The sequence below is a fragment of the Hipposideros armiger genome, unplaced genomic scaffold (genome assembly GCF_001890085.2).
Source record: "Hipposideros armiger isolate ML-2016 unplaced genomic scaffold, ASM189008v1 scaffold_202, whole genome shotgun sequence".
NCBI lineage: Eukaryota > Metazoa > Chordata > Mammalia > Chiroptera > Hipposideridae > Hipposideros > Hipposideros armiger.
In genome coordinates this window covers 2,069,536-2,082,883 of record NW_017731552.1, presented here as the reverse complement: position 1 = coordinate 2,082,883, position 13,348 = coordinate 2,069,536, and the positions used below count along the sequence as shown (strand labels likewise).

The 13,348-nt window shown below is 50.2% G+C and overlaps 1 protein-coding gene across 6 annotated transcripts in view; it reads left to right on the top strand.

The window, feature by feature from the left end:
* The window catches only part of SAFB2 (scaffold attachment factor B2), a 47,682-nt gene that overhangs the window by 31,390 nt on the left and 2,944 nt on the right, over positions 1-13,348 (top strand). For 3 of the 6 annotated variants that reach the window (XR_002125236.1, XR_002125235.1, XM_019653360.1), the window contains exons 15-21: positions 50-331; positions 1,338-1,478; positions 3,244-3,286; positions 4,363-4,493; positions 6,162-6,274; positions 6,417-6,483; positions 6,759-6,926. Coding sequence is in view for 3 of the 6 variants with exons in the window: in XM_019653360.1 (XP_019508905.1) it covers positions 50-331; positions 1,338-1,478; positions 3,244-3,286; positions 4,363-4,493; positions 6,162-6,274; positions 6,417-6,483; positions 6,759-6,926 (945 nt within the window). In the remaining 3 variants the exon portion in view is untranslated. Of the gene's footprint in view, positions 1-49; positions 332-1,337; positions 1,479-3,243; positions 3,287-4,362; positions 4,494-6,161; positions 6,275-6,416; positions 6,484-6,758; positions 6,927-7,215; positions 7,283-12,654; positions 12,816-13,348 lie in introns of those variants that run through there. The other 3 variants (XM_019653361.1, XR_002125237.1, XM_019653362.1) reach the window with 3 other exon arrangements.

The following is a 13,348-nucleotide window of genomic DNA, read 5'->3' as shown; positions in this document are numbered from 1 at the left end:
AGGGGCCTCCATGGTGGGAAGTCAGGGTGGCTGTGCCGTGTCCCCGCAGAGAGCGGGAGCAGCGGGAGCGGGAGCAGCGCCTGGAGGCCTGGAAGGAGAAGGCGCGGCTACACCGAGAACGCTTGGATCTCGAGTGCCAGCGGCACCTCCTGGAGCGCGAGCGCATGGAGCGCGAGCGGCTAGAGCGCGAGCGCATGCGCGTGGAGCGTGAGCGCAGGAAGGAGCAGGAGCGCATCCACCGCGAGAGGGAGGAGCTGCGCCGCCAGCACCAGCAGCTGCGCTATGAGCAGGAGCGGCGGCAGGGCCTCCGGAGGCCCCACAGCGACGGCCGGTAAGGACCTGACCCACCTGTGGCTGAGAGGTGCGAGTCCTCCCATTCCAATAGCTGCTCCGCCCACCTGGCTGTAGAGAATCAAGGCTATTTAACACAGAATCCAGATGCTTTTCCAGAACTCGTTCCCACCACCACCTCCAGTACATCTAGTTTAATGTCACGATCTCGTAGTTGTGCAACTCTTCTCAACTGAGTTCTTCCAAGAGACTTGAGAGTTGCCACTTGCTGAAGGGGTTCGCATAGGCTGTCCCATTATCTGAACTGTGGTTCCTGTTGGAGTATAATCGCCCTCCAAGTGCTTGTCATAGGAGACGGTCAAGCGTGCGTTAGGCCCACGGTGGCCACATCTGCCTCTTAGTCTTGTGTGTCCTTGTGGAGGGAGAGGCACAGAATCAGATTCGGCACTGTGGAAAAGGACATTGCCTTCTTGTTAGAAAGTAGGTTTATTGGTCTCGAGCTTCTCTGAGCTGCTTAATTGACGGTCACCCATCACCCCATCACCCATGAGCCTAGTTTTCTGGTAAAAATCAGGAAGAAGATAATTGGATGCTGCCCTGAGCTATATGTAGTTCACATGCACCCGATGTAATTCCCTTTGCTTTTTGCAAAAAACGCAGAGGGAGGTTCAGGTTACCATAGAAGACATGAGGGGGAAAATGTGGCACCTCAGAATGCCAGTCCCGAAGAATCAAATGTTTCATTTCACTTGCATTTGAGCTCAGGTGGGAATCAAGGTATTAGCAGCCTCGTGACACAATTAGCTCACAGCAGTCCGTTTTTCAGGATTGTCAGATGAGGATACCCATATGCCTCTTGGTAGTTTGGGGTATATTAATTTATCAAATCAAAGTGATAATGATTGAATGCTTAGAGATTAACCCTGCAGGACATTTTACATGATACTGGGTCTGGAGAGAGAGAGCTCCCCTCCCCACCTCCACTCTCTTCCTTTTTTCCCTCTCATTCTGTTTCATAAATGAAATTTGCATCCTTTTTACAACAGGCGAGATGATGTCTATTGGCCAGAAGGAAAACGTGTGGCCATGGAGGACAGGTACCGCCCGGACTTCCCTCGGTATGACCACCGCTTCCACGACTTTGACCATCGTGACCGGGGCCAGTACCAGGACCACGTGGTTGACAGGTCAGTGTCCCGCCCCCTTCCTGCAGTAGGGACAGGTCTCTTAATGTCTGATTTACTTATAGAGTCCTGGTGGGTGACTCTGACTGGCCACAGTGGGATTTAGCAGCGGGTGTTAGAATCTGTGGTCAATGACAACGTCTGCGAATTCCTTAGCAGGAAATGCCCTTCGGAGCTCATTTCATATGCTGTCCTTTGCACACATAGGACACATGGGACCCTGGGCAGGACCTGAGCCTCGGCACCCCCCACACACTCAGTTCTTGTGGGGGTAGCCCAGTTTCTGGGCTTCACAGCTCCCGCACAAGGCCCCCTGGAATCACAGGGCTTTGTTAATACAGACGAGGAAGCAGTTTCAAGAAGGAGCATGACCCACCCCCCCCTTGAGCTGGCGCAGGCAGGGTGGGCTAGAGCCACATCTGTGGGGCTCACTGACCTGCGTGGGTTTCTGTGCCAACAAACTACAAAGAGAACTGACCAAAGAATGTGGGGCAGTTCTAGTTGGGCCTTCTCTGTGTTTTGAAGGAATGGGTGGGTTTTTTTGCCAAGGCCTTTTTTCCCTTTTTTTTTTTTTTTAACAGTGCCTTGTTTAATGAGAACTATGTCTACTTCATTAGAAAGACAGCCCTCACTTTTCCAGTTGAAGAATTCTCTCTTTGGGAGAAATCTCATCGGGCTCCCCTGGGCTTCACATCCCGGAGCCATTTCACCATTCATTAGCTCTTCCGTAAGGGAAGAGAGAACAGGGGAAAGGAGGCTGAGAAGTCACTCATTTAATTCATTATGGCTGGAGTTGGTTTGATATTTGGTGTGAATCACGTATGTTGGGCCAAACCAGAGGTTGGGGACTTTTTGAAGCTTCTCTTACTCTGACTAGTGTATAATAGTGTCAACAGACCACAGGTAAATGAGGCCTTAGCTTCATGGGGTGGGTCTCTGTTTCTGAGACCCCTTCTTCTAAGGGATTTCAATAAAATCCTTATTCCCACCTCCTTAGGATCTGATTTCACTCCCAGGGAAAGATGTGAGCTGGCTTTTTATTTTTTAACAATACAGAGGTCTTTTATTTTTTTACACTTATGCCATGAATTCATAGGGAATGGATTTCCAGCAGCTCAGGCACCTTTCTATTAGTCTCACACAGTGTGCTTCTCTGGGTGGGGCAGGCTGGCGCTTCAGTTGAACCCAGGTACCTTTCTCTTTGGCTTCCTTCTTTTTTTGATCATTTTCCTTCACCCGTTTCAGGAAGCTGTCTTGGCTCTTAGAGTGCTTAATATACTCAATACAAACATTAATTCTCTCGGCAAGAATCTTGCCCTTAACTTGTTTACAACAGTGCTAACTGCATGCTGGGTAATATCGTAGACCCTTCCAGTTTTGCCATGGTAACTAACATTTGTGGGGTTTTCCTTTTTGACCAGTGCCCATTCCCCTGATGTCTGCAATATCACTTTGCTTGTAGATTTGCATGTATGTAGCCAGAGGAACAGCTCCATGTTTTCTAAAAGGCCCAGAGAACATAGAGTGGGTATCTCTCCTCTTTCCCTTTGTGTTGGTCATTTTGACAAATTACTGGAAGATGGCGGTCCCGGCCAAAAAGGAGCTTTTCTTTTTTTTTTCTTTTCTTTTTTTTCTTTTTTTAAATCAGGCCAGTAAATTACAGTTCTAATGTGGGGAAATACAAGTACCCCATTCATGGAACTCTTGTATGGGGCCTGCAGAAAGATGCTGTCAGCTGCCGTTAGATTGAGATATTTCCTTTTTGCAGGAGGGAAGGTTCAAGATCAGTGATGGGAGAGCGAGATGGGCAGGTGAGTAACACCCAGACACCAGCCCCAGGGCACCTGCTCTGTGTCAGGGTGGGCATCCTGTTATGGCCAGCGAGTAGAAGTGCACGAAATTGCCTATTTTCTGCTGAGCTAGTCTGTGTGTTCATATACGTAGGGCTGGTTCTTGCTTCATTTGATCCAGCAGAAACTGCAAGTATCACTTGTTATGTGTTTGTTTAGAGTGCCCCCGAGTCTCTGGACTGTGGGATGTCCTACAGTACCTAAAATGGGGCTTAGTGGCCTGTTAGGAGGTCATTTAGTTCATGTTTTAGGACGTCCCTCTATTTCAGATGCTGGGGTATGTCCTAGTGTCTCTGGTAATCTGATACCCCATGAGGGGTGCATAGGGTATCAGGGGTGCATACGGTGTCGGCTCAGAGAAAAGCAGAGAGCCTGCCATGAGAAAAGTGGGGAATGGACCTCAGAATTGTGGTTTTTAAAATAGGGGTGTGTTTTCTAAGACAACATTAAATCGGCTCTGTCACTGACTAGCCATGCCTGATTCCTGAGCCCTGAACTGGTAGGCTGGGGATACTGAATCATTCTTTTCTTCCACACCTGCCTCCGGTGTCAGCTAGTGAGGGGCTATGCCACTTCCATAGATTGGTGACAGAGCAGGGGGTTGTGGGAGGGATCCTCCTGTCATCAGCAAGGAGGATGGTCCCAGTTCTTTAGGGAAGACTTCTTAGTAGACCCTTCAGGAGAGCCATCAAGCACCGTAAAGCACAGGCTCTCCATGTTCACAGGGTAGGAGAGGCCTGCACTGGTGCTTCGTGTGGCGCCAGTGATGGAGCTGTAGGAGCAATCAGCTCTCGGGCAAGGATGGGCTCAGGAAGCAGAGGGCTCCTGTGGCATTGTCAGGGTCGCAAGCAGAGCATCCAGCAAAGCGAGGTTCAGGAGGGTAGGGGCCTGGGCAGAGCCACACCCTGGCTCACATCAGTGTATACAGCTTGACCGGCCTCCCAGACAGTGGGCCGGCCTCCCAGACAGTGGGCCGGCCTCAGGCCTGTCCAGGAGTGACGTGGCTAGAGTCGCCCTGTCCCTCTTGTGCCTTCCAGCACTACTCAGACGACCGCCATGGCCACGGAGGACCACCAGAGCGCCACGGCCGGGACTCCCGAGATGGCTGGGGGGGCTATGGCTCCGACAAGAGGATGAGCGAGAGCCGGGGACTGCCACCTCCACCCAGGTTAGTGGGCAGGCCACGACACGGGCGGGCACCCTCCCCTGGTCAGGAACCAGCCCCTCTGAAAGTGAACCGGCCATGGGTACCTTGCCAGGTCGCCTGTGTCACCCCAAATGTGAACGTCTCCATCACGGGGCCCCTGCCTGCGGAAGGAGACAGCCCTGACGCCTTGCCCCATGAACAGTGGAAAGCTTCCCTCCCCAACCCACACACACCCAAAGTTGATGTTAGGCATTTTGAAGGCCAGGGTCATGGATACCAGAAGTTTCTGTTGCATCTCTCAGTGGGGGTTTCAGGTATTGGGCAAAGACTGCAGTGCCAGTCTGAGAAATTAATGAAAAATGTGCTTTCCTGAGCGACCTACTTAGTACTCAGTCCTTTAACATTTAAACCATTTTCCTTTAGTACCTGTGGGAAACTTAAATGAGAAAACTCATCCTCAAACAGGAGACAGCCCTGAGCAGTGTCACTGCAGGATTGGGCTGCTGTCACCTGCTAGCAGACATTACATGCATTCGGGTTTCACTTGGGGTGGGGAGAGACAGTATTGCATTTGCCCTCACAGACAGGTCTTGTGGTGGGGGGCGAGTTCCTGGGCCTGGGCCTCTGAGCAGCGGTTAGCTCAGCGGCCAGCACACTCAACCGAGGGTCAGCCTGGGTCTAGAAAGCTCTCCTGGATAGCTGTGGTGACTGCTGCTGCTGCCTGCTCATTGAGACCATGTTTGAATTTTAATCTCCCATAGTCTCGGTCTGAAACATTTTTCTTTTTTAAACAGTTTTTTTGAGATATAATTCATATGCCATACAGTTCACCCATTTAAAGTGTACAATTTGATGGCTTTCAGTATATTCACAGAGTTGTGCATCCATCACTGCAGTCAATTTTAGAACATTCTCATCACCCCAAAAAGAAACCCTGTCACCCTCAGCAGTCACCCCCCATCCTTCTCCCCATCCCCTGGCAACCACAAACCCACTTCCTGTCCCTGTGGATGTGCCTGTTCTGGACATTTCACATAAATGGAATCAAACACTGTGTGGCCTTGTGTGTCTGGCTTCTCTCACTGAGCACCGTGTGTTCAAGGTCCATCCACATTGTAGCAAGTGGCAGTGTCACTCCTTTTGTGGTCACATCATGTTCCCCTTTATGGATGGACCGTGTGTTGTGTATCCATTCATGTGTTGATAGATGAACACTTGGGTTGTTTCGACTTTGAGGCTATTATGAATTGTGCTGCTAACATTCAAGTACAAATTTTTGTGTGAATTTAATCCTCTTAGGTAAATACCTAGGAGTAGCATGGCTGAGTTACGTAGTCACTTTTAAGTTTAACCTTTTAAGGAACTGCTGCAGTGTCTTTCCATTCCCACCAGCCGTTTGTGAGGACGCTTATTTCTCCACATCCTCACCAGCACTTGTCACTGTCTGTCTTTGATAAGAGGCGTCCTAGGGGGTGGGGTGGTATTTCACCTGTCTCACGCGTGTGGTTGTGATGCCATGGTGCTGAACACTTGTGTGCTTACTGGCCACACGTGTACCTTTGGCGAAGTATCTGTTCCCATCTTCACCCACTTCTCCTGGAAACCCTTGACAACAGGGCACGATCAGCCATGCACAGCCTCACCCTAGAGGCACACAGATTATTGCATATCTTTTTTGTTTCATTAAAGGGGTGGACGTGACTGGACGGAGCATAGTCAGAGGCTAGAAGAGCACCAGGATCGCGCCTGGCCGGGCATGGTGGACACAGGCACGGCGGGTCGGGAACACGCGAGGTGGCAAGGTACGGGCCAACTCCGGCCCACGGGTGGGGAAGCTTCCAGGGTGGTGGGCATGGTCTCAGAATTCTCCAGAGGCCAGCCTCCCCCCAGCATTTCCGGAGGCTTTCAAGAAGGGAGTGTTTGCAGACTTTTCTTCTTTTCCAGGTGGTGAGAGGGTCCTGTCTGGGCCCTCCGGACCAGGGCACATGGCCAATCGGGGTGGAATGTCAGGGTAAGAAGTTTTGTCCCTGGATAAAATTGATTTGTTCCTGCTCCTCACTTCCTGTCCCTTTTTTGCATGTTTTATCCACTTGCTGGGTTGAATGTTTTGAAAACAAACCCCAAAAGTAGCTCTTGGCAACTTGTCCAAGTAACACTCTCCAGGGACCCAGAATGTAGTCTCTGATAGGATGTTTCTCACCTGGAAACCACGCGGGCCCTAAAGGCTGCAGAGCTGTGTGCGCCCCGTTGCACTCAAAGGGGACAAATGTGTGCCTTTGTTCCTAGGCGAGGCAGCTTTGCACAAGGTGGGCATTCCCAGGGCCACGTGGTGCCTGGTGGAGGACTGGAAGGTGGAGGACTGGCCGGCCAGGACCGGGGCAGCAGAGTCCCACCCCCCCACCNCACCCCCACTTCACCCGCCGCTACTGAACGCCACTCCCTCCGCTTGTTCAGGTAGGCAGACACACTGTTGAACCTCCCAGCCAGTTACCTTGAACTTGTGGACTCTTGTAAGAAACAAAAACAAATCCTGCCACCATGTTGTCGCTCAGTACAATGTGAACTCACTTTTTTTTTCTTAAATAAGTGTGTTCTTGTTCTGCAATTTTTAAGACAAGGTTTCTGTTAACGAGGCATTCCATTTTCCATTAATAAAAGTTTACAATTCGCACTCGGGCGTGTGTATCATGGTTATTACAGAGCAGAGAACAACTGACCTGCAGCGGCACCCTTGTGCACGCAGGTGGCAACTGCTGGCTCATTATACTGAATTCTCCCAACCACCGATGAAGTAGGCATCATCTCCCCACCGGAGAGATCAAGAGATGGGGCAGGTTTACATCATCCTCCGAGGCCTTGGAGCCCATAGGTGGCAGAACTGGGATGGGAATTCAGTATTCTTCAGTGAGGGGAGGTATGTGTGCATTGCCGAGCCCCTGACCAGCCACTTGACCTCTTGTGCCAGGGTGTTTCGGACCAGCGGCTAGCGATGGTGTGCAGTTTGGGGGTCTGGCTGAGGGCCGGACACGTGCTCCGCAGCTGCCCTTAGCCTCTGGGCAAAGCTGGGGCAATCCAGAGCATGCTGGCCCTTCTGAAGGGGCAGCCCCTGCTTGGCATGGGCCCAGGGTGCCCGATGCAGCCATTTTTCTAGAAGTGCAAATTCACATGTGAAATTTACTTATTTGTGATAGAGGTCATTCCACTTTTCATTAAAGACGTCTGGAAAAGGCACCTGGCTGGCCGGAGGTGCTGTGCACCAGCCCTGATCAGGCCCTTCTAGTGTGACACCACAGCGAGGCACATCTCTTCCTCTGGGAGGAGGAAACTACCCAAGCAGAACTGCTGCCCAGGGAGTGGATGGCTGCAGGTGTGTTGGGGCAGCAAAGGGCTAATTCCATCACCTCATAAGTGAGGCAAGCCTGGTGGCCACAAGGCTAGGCTGGGGGCGGGAGGGAGGGCTCACTTCCCACCAGAGCTGGCCCTGGTCCGCAGTGCTAAGAGTTAATCTGCGTGCCACATGCTGGGAACCTCAATTCCCTCCCTTCTGTAACTAGGACAGCCACCCCACAGGCCCCCTGAACAATTGCCAATTCTCCGAGTATGCTGTGTTCACACGCTGGGCTGTTTAGTTGTTTTTTTTTTTTTAAGATTTTTATTGCGGAATTGGGGGATGGGAACAGCGCTGGGGAGTTGGGGGAAGGGGAACAGACAAGTTGCTGTCCTTTTGTCCTTCAGTCTAGTTGTGGAGGACGTTGCTTCACTGGCCCAAGTTGACACCATCATTGCGCTCTTCCCAGGTGAGGCAGATCAGTTGCTGGCTTCTGGACAGCCGCTCACTGCAGCTGCTGGCCGCTCACGCTGGCTGCTGGCTACACACGGTAGCCCATGGCAGCCCACTGCCACAGGGGCTGCAGCCTACGCCATCGCCGGCGACTCACAGCAGCCCAACTCCAGGTTGAGCTGTTGTTCAACATCTTAGCTCTAGAGGGCAGTGTCACTGGCCCTCATATGTGGGATCCAGACCGGGCCCTCTGGCGTCCCAAGCCAGCTCTTAACCAACGCACCACTCGGCCGGCCCTGGGCTGTTTAGTTTTAAAAGAGCAATCTGAAAATCCTCCCCAGCTGGCCTCAGAAGCTGGAATGTTAAAGGGTGGGCCTCGGTGCCCTGTCTGTGTGAATTGCTGCAAATAAATACATTGCAAGCTTCCCCAATCGCAGGGGCTTGTAGAGTCATTTTCCAGTGACAGATTGACAGGATCCCATCACCTTGTTGCACACGGAGTCCCGTGTGGCATGCTGTCGCCTGCGCAGAGGCCCGTCTCTGCAAGCTGTAAGAGACTAGAAATTGGGGTCCAGGCTTTGTATGTTGGATGAGGAAAGCCACTCAGCCTGGGGCTGTGAATGAGACCAGCTAGCAGATGTTGTCATACAGCTGCAATGGAGCAACTGCTCTGGCAGGCCTGAGTGGTGTCCTGGAGTACAAGGCCAGGGGTCCCAGCTGGGGCACTGTCACCAAGCTGCCTGACGGAGCCTCAGGAGACATTGAGTGTGCAGGCCAGTCCCTCAGTTAGCCCCTGGGTTGAGAACAGCCCCTTTCTAGCTAGCTGGGCCTAAAACCTGCTCTATTCTATATATAGAGACACAAAATACATTTGTTTGCTAGGGCTGCTGTAGCAGTACTGCAAACTGGGTGGTTTGAAACAAATTCATTCTCTCCCAGTTGTGGAGGCTAGAAGTTCAAGATCAAGGTGTCGGCCAGCGTGGTTCCTTCTGAGGCCGTGAGGGAGAATGTGTATCCTGTCTCTCCCAGCTCCTGGTGATCACTGGCAACCTCTGGTGTTCCCTGGCTTGTAGAAGCATCACCCCCACCTCGACCTCCTTCACCCAGCCTCCCTGTGTGTGTGTCCCCTTATTATAAGGACACAATCATACTGAATTAGGGTCACCCTAATGACACATTACCTCTGGAAAGACCTTGTCTTCAAATGGGGTCACATTCTGAGGTCCTGGGGGATAGGACTTCAACATAAATTTGGGGAGGCACAGTTCACTCCGTAATAGTACTCTGCACAGTTCACTCCGTAATAGTACTCCTGACAGTTTTCATACTTAAGGATTTTTCCAGGGATGCAACTTCTGGGTAAATTGAGCGAATTGCTCATCGTTCAGTCCAGAACCTTAATGAGAGTTGTTCACCATTTCTGTAAGCAGAGCTGCTGGGGCCTAAATGCCTCCCCACTGATTCTGTCCATCTGTGATTGGCGCAGTCTGAATAGGCCCTCGCGAGAATTTCATCATGCTCGGGGCGAAATCAGGGCTTATGCCCAGCACTTACTGGCTGGATTAGACAGTATCGGACCTCCTTTTTATTTCTTTCATCTGTTTGTATCTGATAAGGCATCATACTGGTTGGGTTGTTCTTTTTTATAAATTGTGTGTCGTTAGGTTGTATTTGCTAGGATTTCTATTTCAGGAGAGAAAAGGGAGGTCGAACAAAATACTTGTTATAAGAGGGGCTGCTAATGGATACTCGGTTGTTTCCATCTTTTAGCTCCTGTGAACAAAGCTGCCATGAAGATGGGTGTAGATGTATTTACTTGCTGTTTTCCATTCTCCTGGGTAGATACCTAGGAGTGGAATTGCTGGGTCAGACGGTAACTCTGTGTTTAACTTCTGAGGATGGCCAGATGGTTCTCCATGGCAGCTGCCCCATTGTTCATTCCCACCAGTAATGGGCAAGTGTTCTAATTTCTCCATATCCTCGCCAACACTTGTTATTTTCTGGTTTTGTTTGTTTTATAATAGCCATCCTAATGGGTGTGTAGTGGTGTGGATAAACAAAATGTGGGGCACCTATGCAGTGGAATAATATTCAGCCTTAAAAAGGACATTCTGACACCTGCTACAACATGAATGATGAACCCTGAGGACATGATACTCAGTGAACTAAGACAGACACACAAGGACAAATACTGTGTGACTCTACTCACAGAAGGTCCCCAGAGGACTCAGATTCATAGAGACAGGAAGTAGATGGTGGTGCCAGGGGTTGGGGAGGGGAGGGGGGAGAGTATTTAATGGGGTCAGAGTGTCAGTTTGGTAGGATGGAAAGTTTTGCAGATGGATAGTGGCGATGGCTGCACAACAGTGTCAATGTGCTGAATACACTAAACCACACACTTAAAAATGGTTACATTTTAGGGCCGGCCGAGTGGCGCGATGGTTAAGAACTGACTTGGGATGCCCGAGGGCCCCGGTTTGGATCCCACATATGAGGGCCAGTGACCGCCCTCCACAGCTAAGATGCTGAACAACAGCTCAACCTGGAGCTGGGCTGCCGTGATTCGCCGGCGACAGCATAGGCTGCAGCCCCTGTGGCAGTGGGTTGCCATGGGCTACCGTGTGTAGCCAGCAGCCAGCGTGAGCGGCCAGTAGCCACTGTGAGCGGCCGTCCAGAAGCCGGCGACTGATCTGCCTCGCCCGGGAAGAGCGCAATGATGGTGCCAACTTGGGCCAGTGAAGCAAGGTCCTCCACAAGTAGACTGAAGAACAAAACGACAGCAACTTGTCTGTTCCCCTTCCACCAATTCCCCAGCGCCGTTCCCATCCCCCCAATTCCCCAATAAAAATCTTAAAAAAAAAAAAGTTACATTTTATGTTTATTTTGTCACAAAAATAATTTTAAAGGTAGAGGGTCTGTTAGGTATCAGGAGTGAGAACCATGGGTAGAAGCTGGGCAGGCAGGCTCGGGAGCCAAATAGCTTGGAATCAACCTGCCTGTCTGCCCGCAGGGAGTTATTAGTTCTCTGCTTTGGCTTCCTTAACTGGAAGAAGGGAATAATAATATTTACCGTAGAGAGTCTCTGCTCTGATTAAATTAGTTAATATACTTACAAAGCTCAGAATTGCTCCTGGCATACAGTAAGTGCTTAATAAGTGTTGACAGGCACAGGGAGGCCCTGCAGGAATAGGGCCTACGGTGCTCGTGGTTTACGGGAGACCTGTAAAATGTGAGGCCTGGAGGGAGGAGGAGGAAGAATTATCGCGTCCACAAATACAAAAAGAAAACTGTAAAATCAGAATTAATACTCTATCAAATGTCTCCACATCTACAAAAATGTGTCAACTTCATCAGTTGCTAAATTTTGTATTCATAAAGATTTCATTACATTTCAAAACAGCTCCTAGGTTAAATTTTCTCACTTTATAGGAATTCCCAAGCCTGTGCGATGATTGCTAGGCTTAAATTGCATGTGTTACTTTTAGTCAAATAATTTTAGATGCAACGTTATAAAAAGGCCTTTTGATTTTCTAAAAAAACACAGCCACAGAGTCGTTGGTTAGTGAGGATTTGGTGCCTTTTAACTGGCTTGTAGGTTGAGGGGTAGGGTCACTCGGTCCAGGATGGTGAGCCAGGATGAGGCCAGATGTCAAAGCATCAAAAACCAGAAAACAGACACGGTCAGTTCACCTGGATTGTAGTAGACATAGTATATGCTTATCGAGTCTATGAAGAGGAGAAATGAAATACATAGTAATCCTGTGTTTTCTAGTTTTCAAATTGCTTCATCCCTTTTATGGCCTATTGGCTCTTTCGAGGCCTGGTAGAAAATTCTAGTTTAAAGTGTGACGAGGATGCCAGATCCTTGCATCTTGTGTCTTCAGTAAACACTAGGTGGCAGATGATCCCTGCTGAGATTTAGAGGGAGCACTGCAAACACGTTAGGACATGTGCAGTGGTAAGGCTGTTGTTACTGAGAAAAGACTGAGGAACACATCTACCAAGAAATACCTGGCAGTGGATGGAGGTGCTTCTTAAAAATTCAGGTTCCTGGGGCCGGCCAAGTGGCTCGCTGGTTAAGAGTTGGCTTGGAAGTGCAAGCTCTGAGCAGCAGGGCCGCCAGTTCGGATCCCACATGGGCCAGTGGGCTGCTGTAAGCTACCGTGAGTGGCTGGCAGCCAGCGTGAGCTGCCATGAGTGGCCGTCCAATGGCCGGCGACCCATCTGCCTCAGCTGAGAAGAGCACAATCATCACAGTACCAACATGGGCCAGTGAAGCGACGTCCTCCACAACTAGACTGAAGAACAAAAGGACAGCAACTTGTCTGTTCTCCTTCCCCAATTCCCCAACACTATTCCCTCCCCCGATTCCCCAATAAAATATTTTTTTTTAAAATGCAGGTTCCCAGGCCCCAGCTCAGGCCTGTTGATCTGATTCAGGCCCTACCTTCAGACACTCCTGGGATCCCGCATTTTTGAAGCGCTAATGGTTGAGAAGCACTGGGGTGGTGCCCCCGTCTGGGAGGCCACCATGAGGCTTGAGTGACTTGAGACCAAGACAGGTGGGTGAGTCCCAACACCAGCTCTGCCCTTTGCTACCTGGATGATCTTGAGCTGGTAACCCTGAACCCCTCTGAGTTTTCTCATTGTAAAATGGGCAGGGTGAGTCTGAGGATGCAACAGGATGATGCATTTAAAGTGCTTTACACAATATCTGCATATCGTAGGCGCTTAGCAAATGGTTTTAGTTGCTATTAATTCTTCCACAAGAAGAGCCAAGTCTAGATTGAGCCATTTGCCTCCTTGCCAGGAACTTCTCCCTCTAAGGATTAAGTGTGGCCTTCGGACTTGGGGAAAGGGGTCCGCTTGGCATCCATTTCCATCACGGCTATATCATCTATAATGTTGCATTAGCAATTTTTTTTTAACATTTTTTTAAAGATTTTTATTGGGGAATCAGGGAAGGGGAACAGACAAGTTGCTGTCCTTTTGTTCTTCAGTCTAGTTGTGGAGGACGTCGCTTTACTGGCCCATGTAGGTATTATCATTGCGCTCTTCTCAGGTGAGGCAGTTGCTTGCCGGCCATTGGACAGCC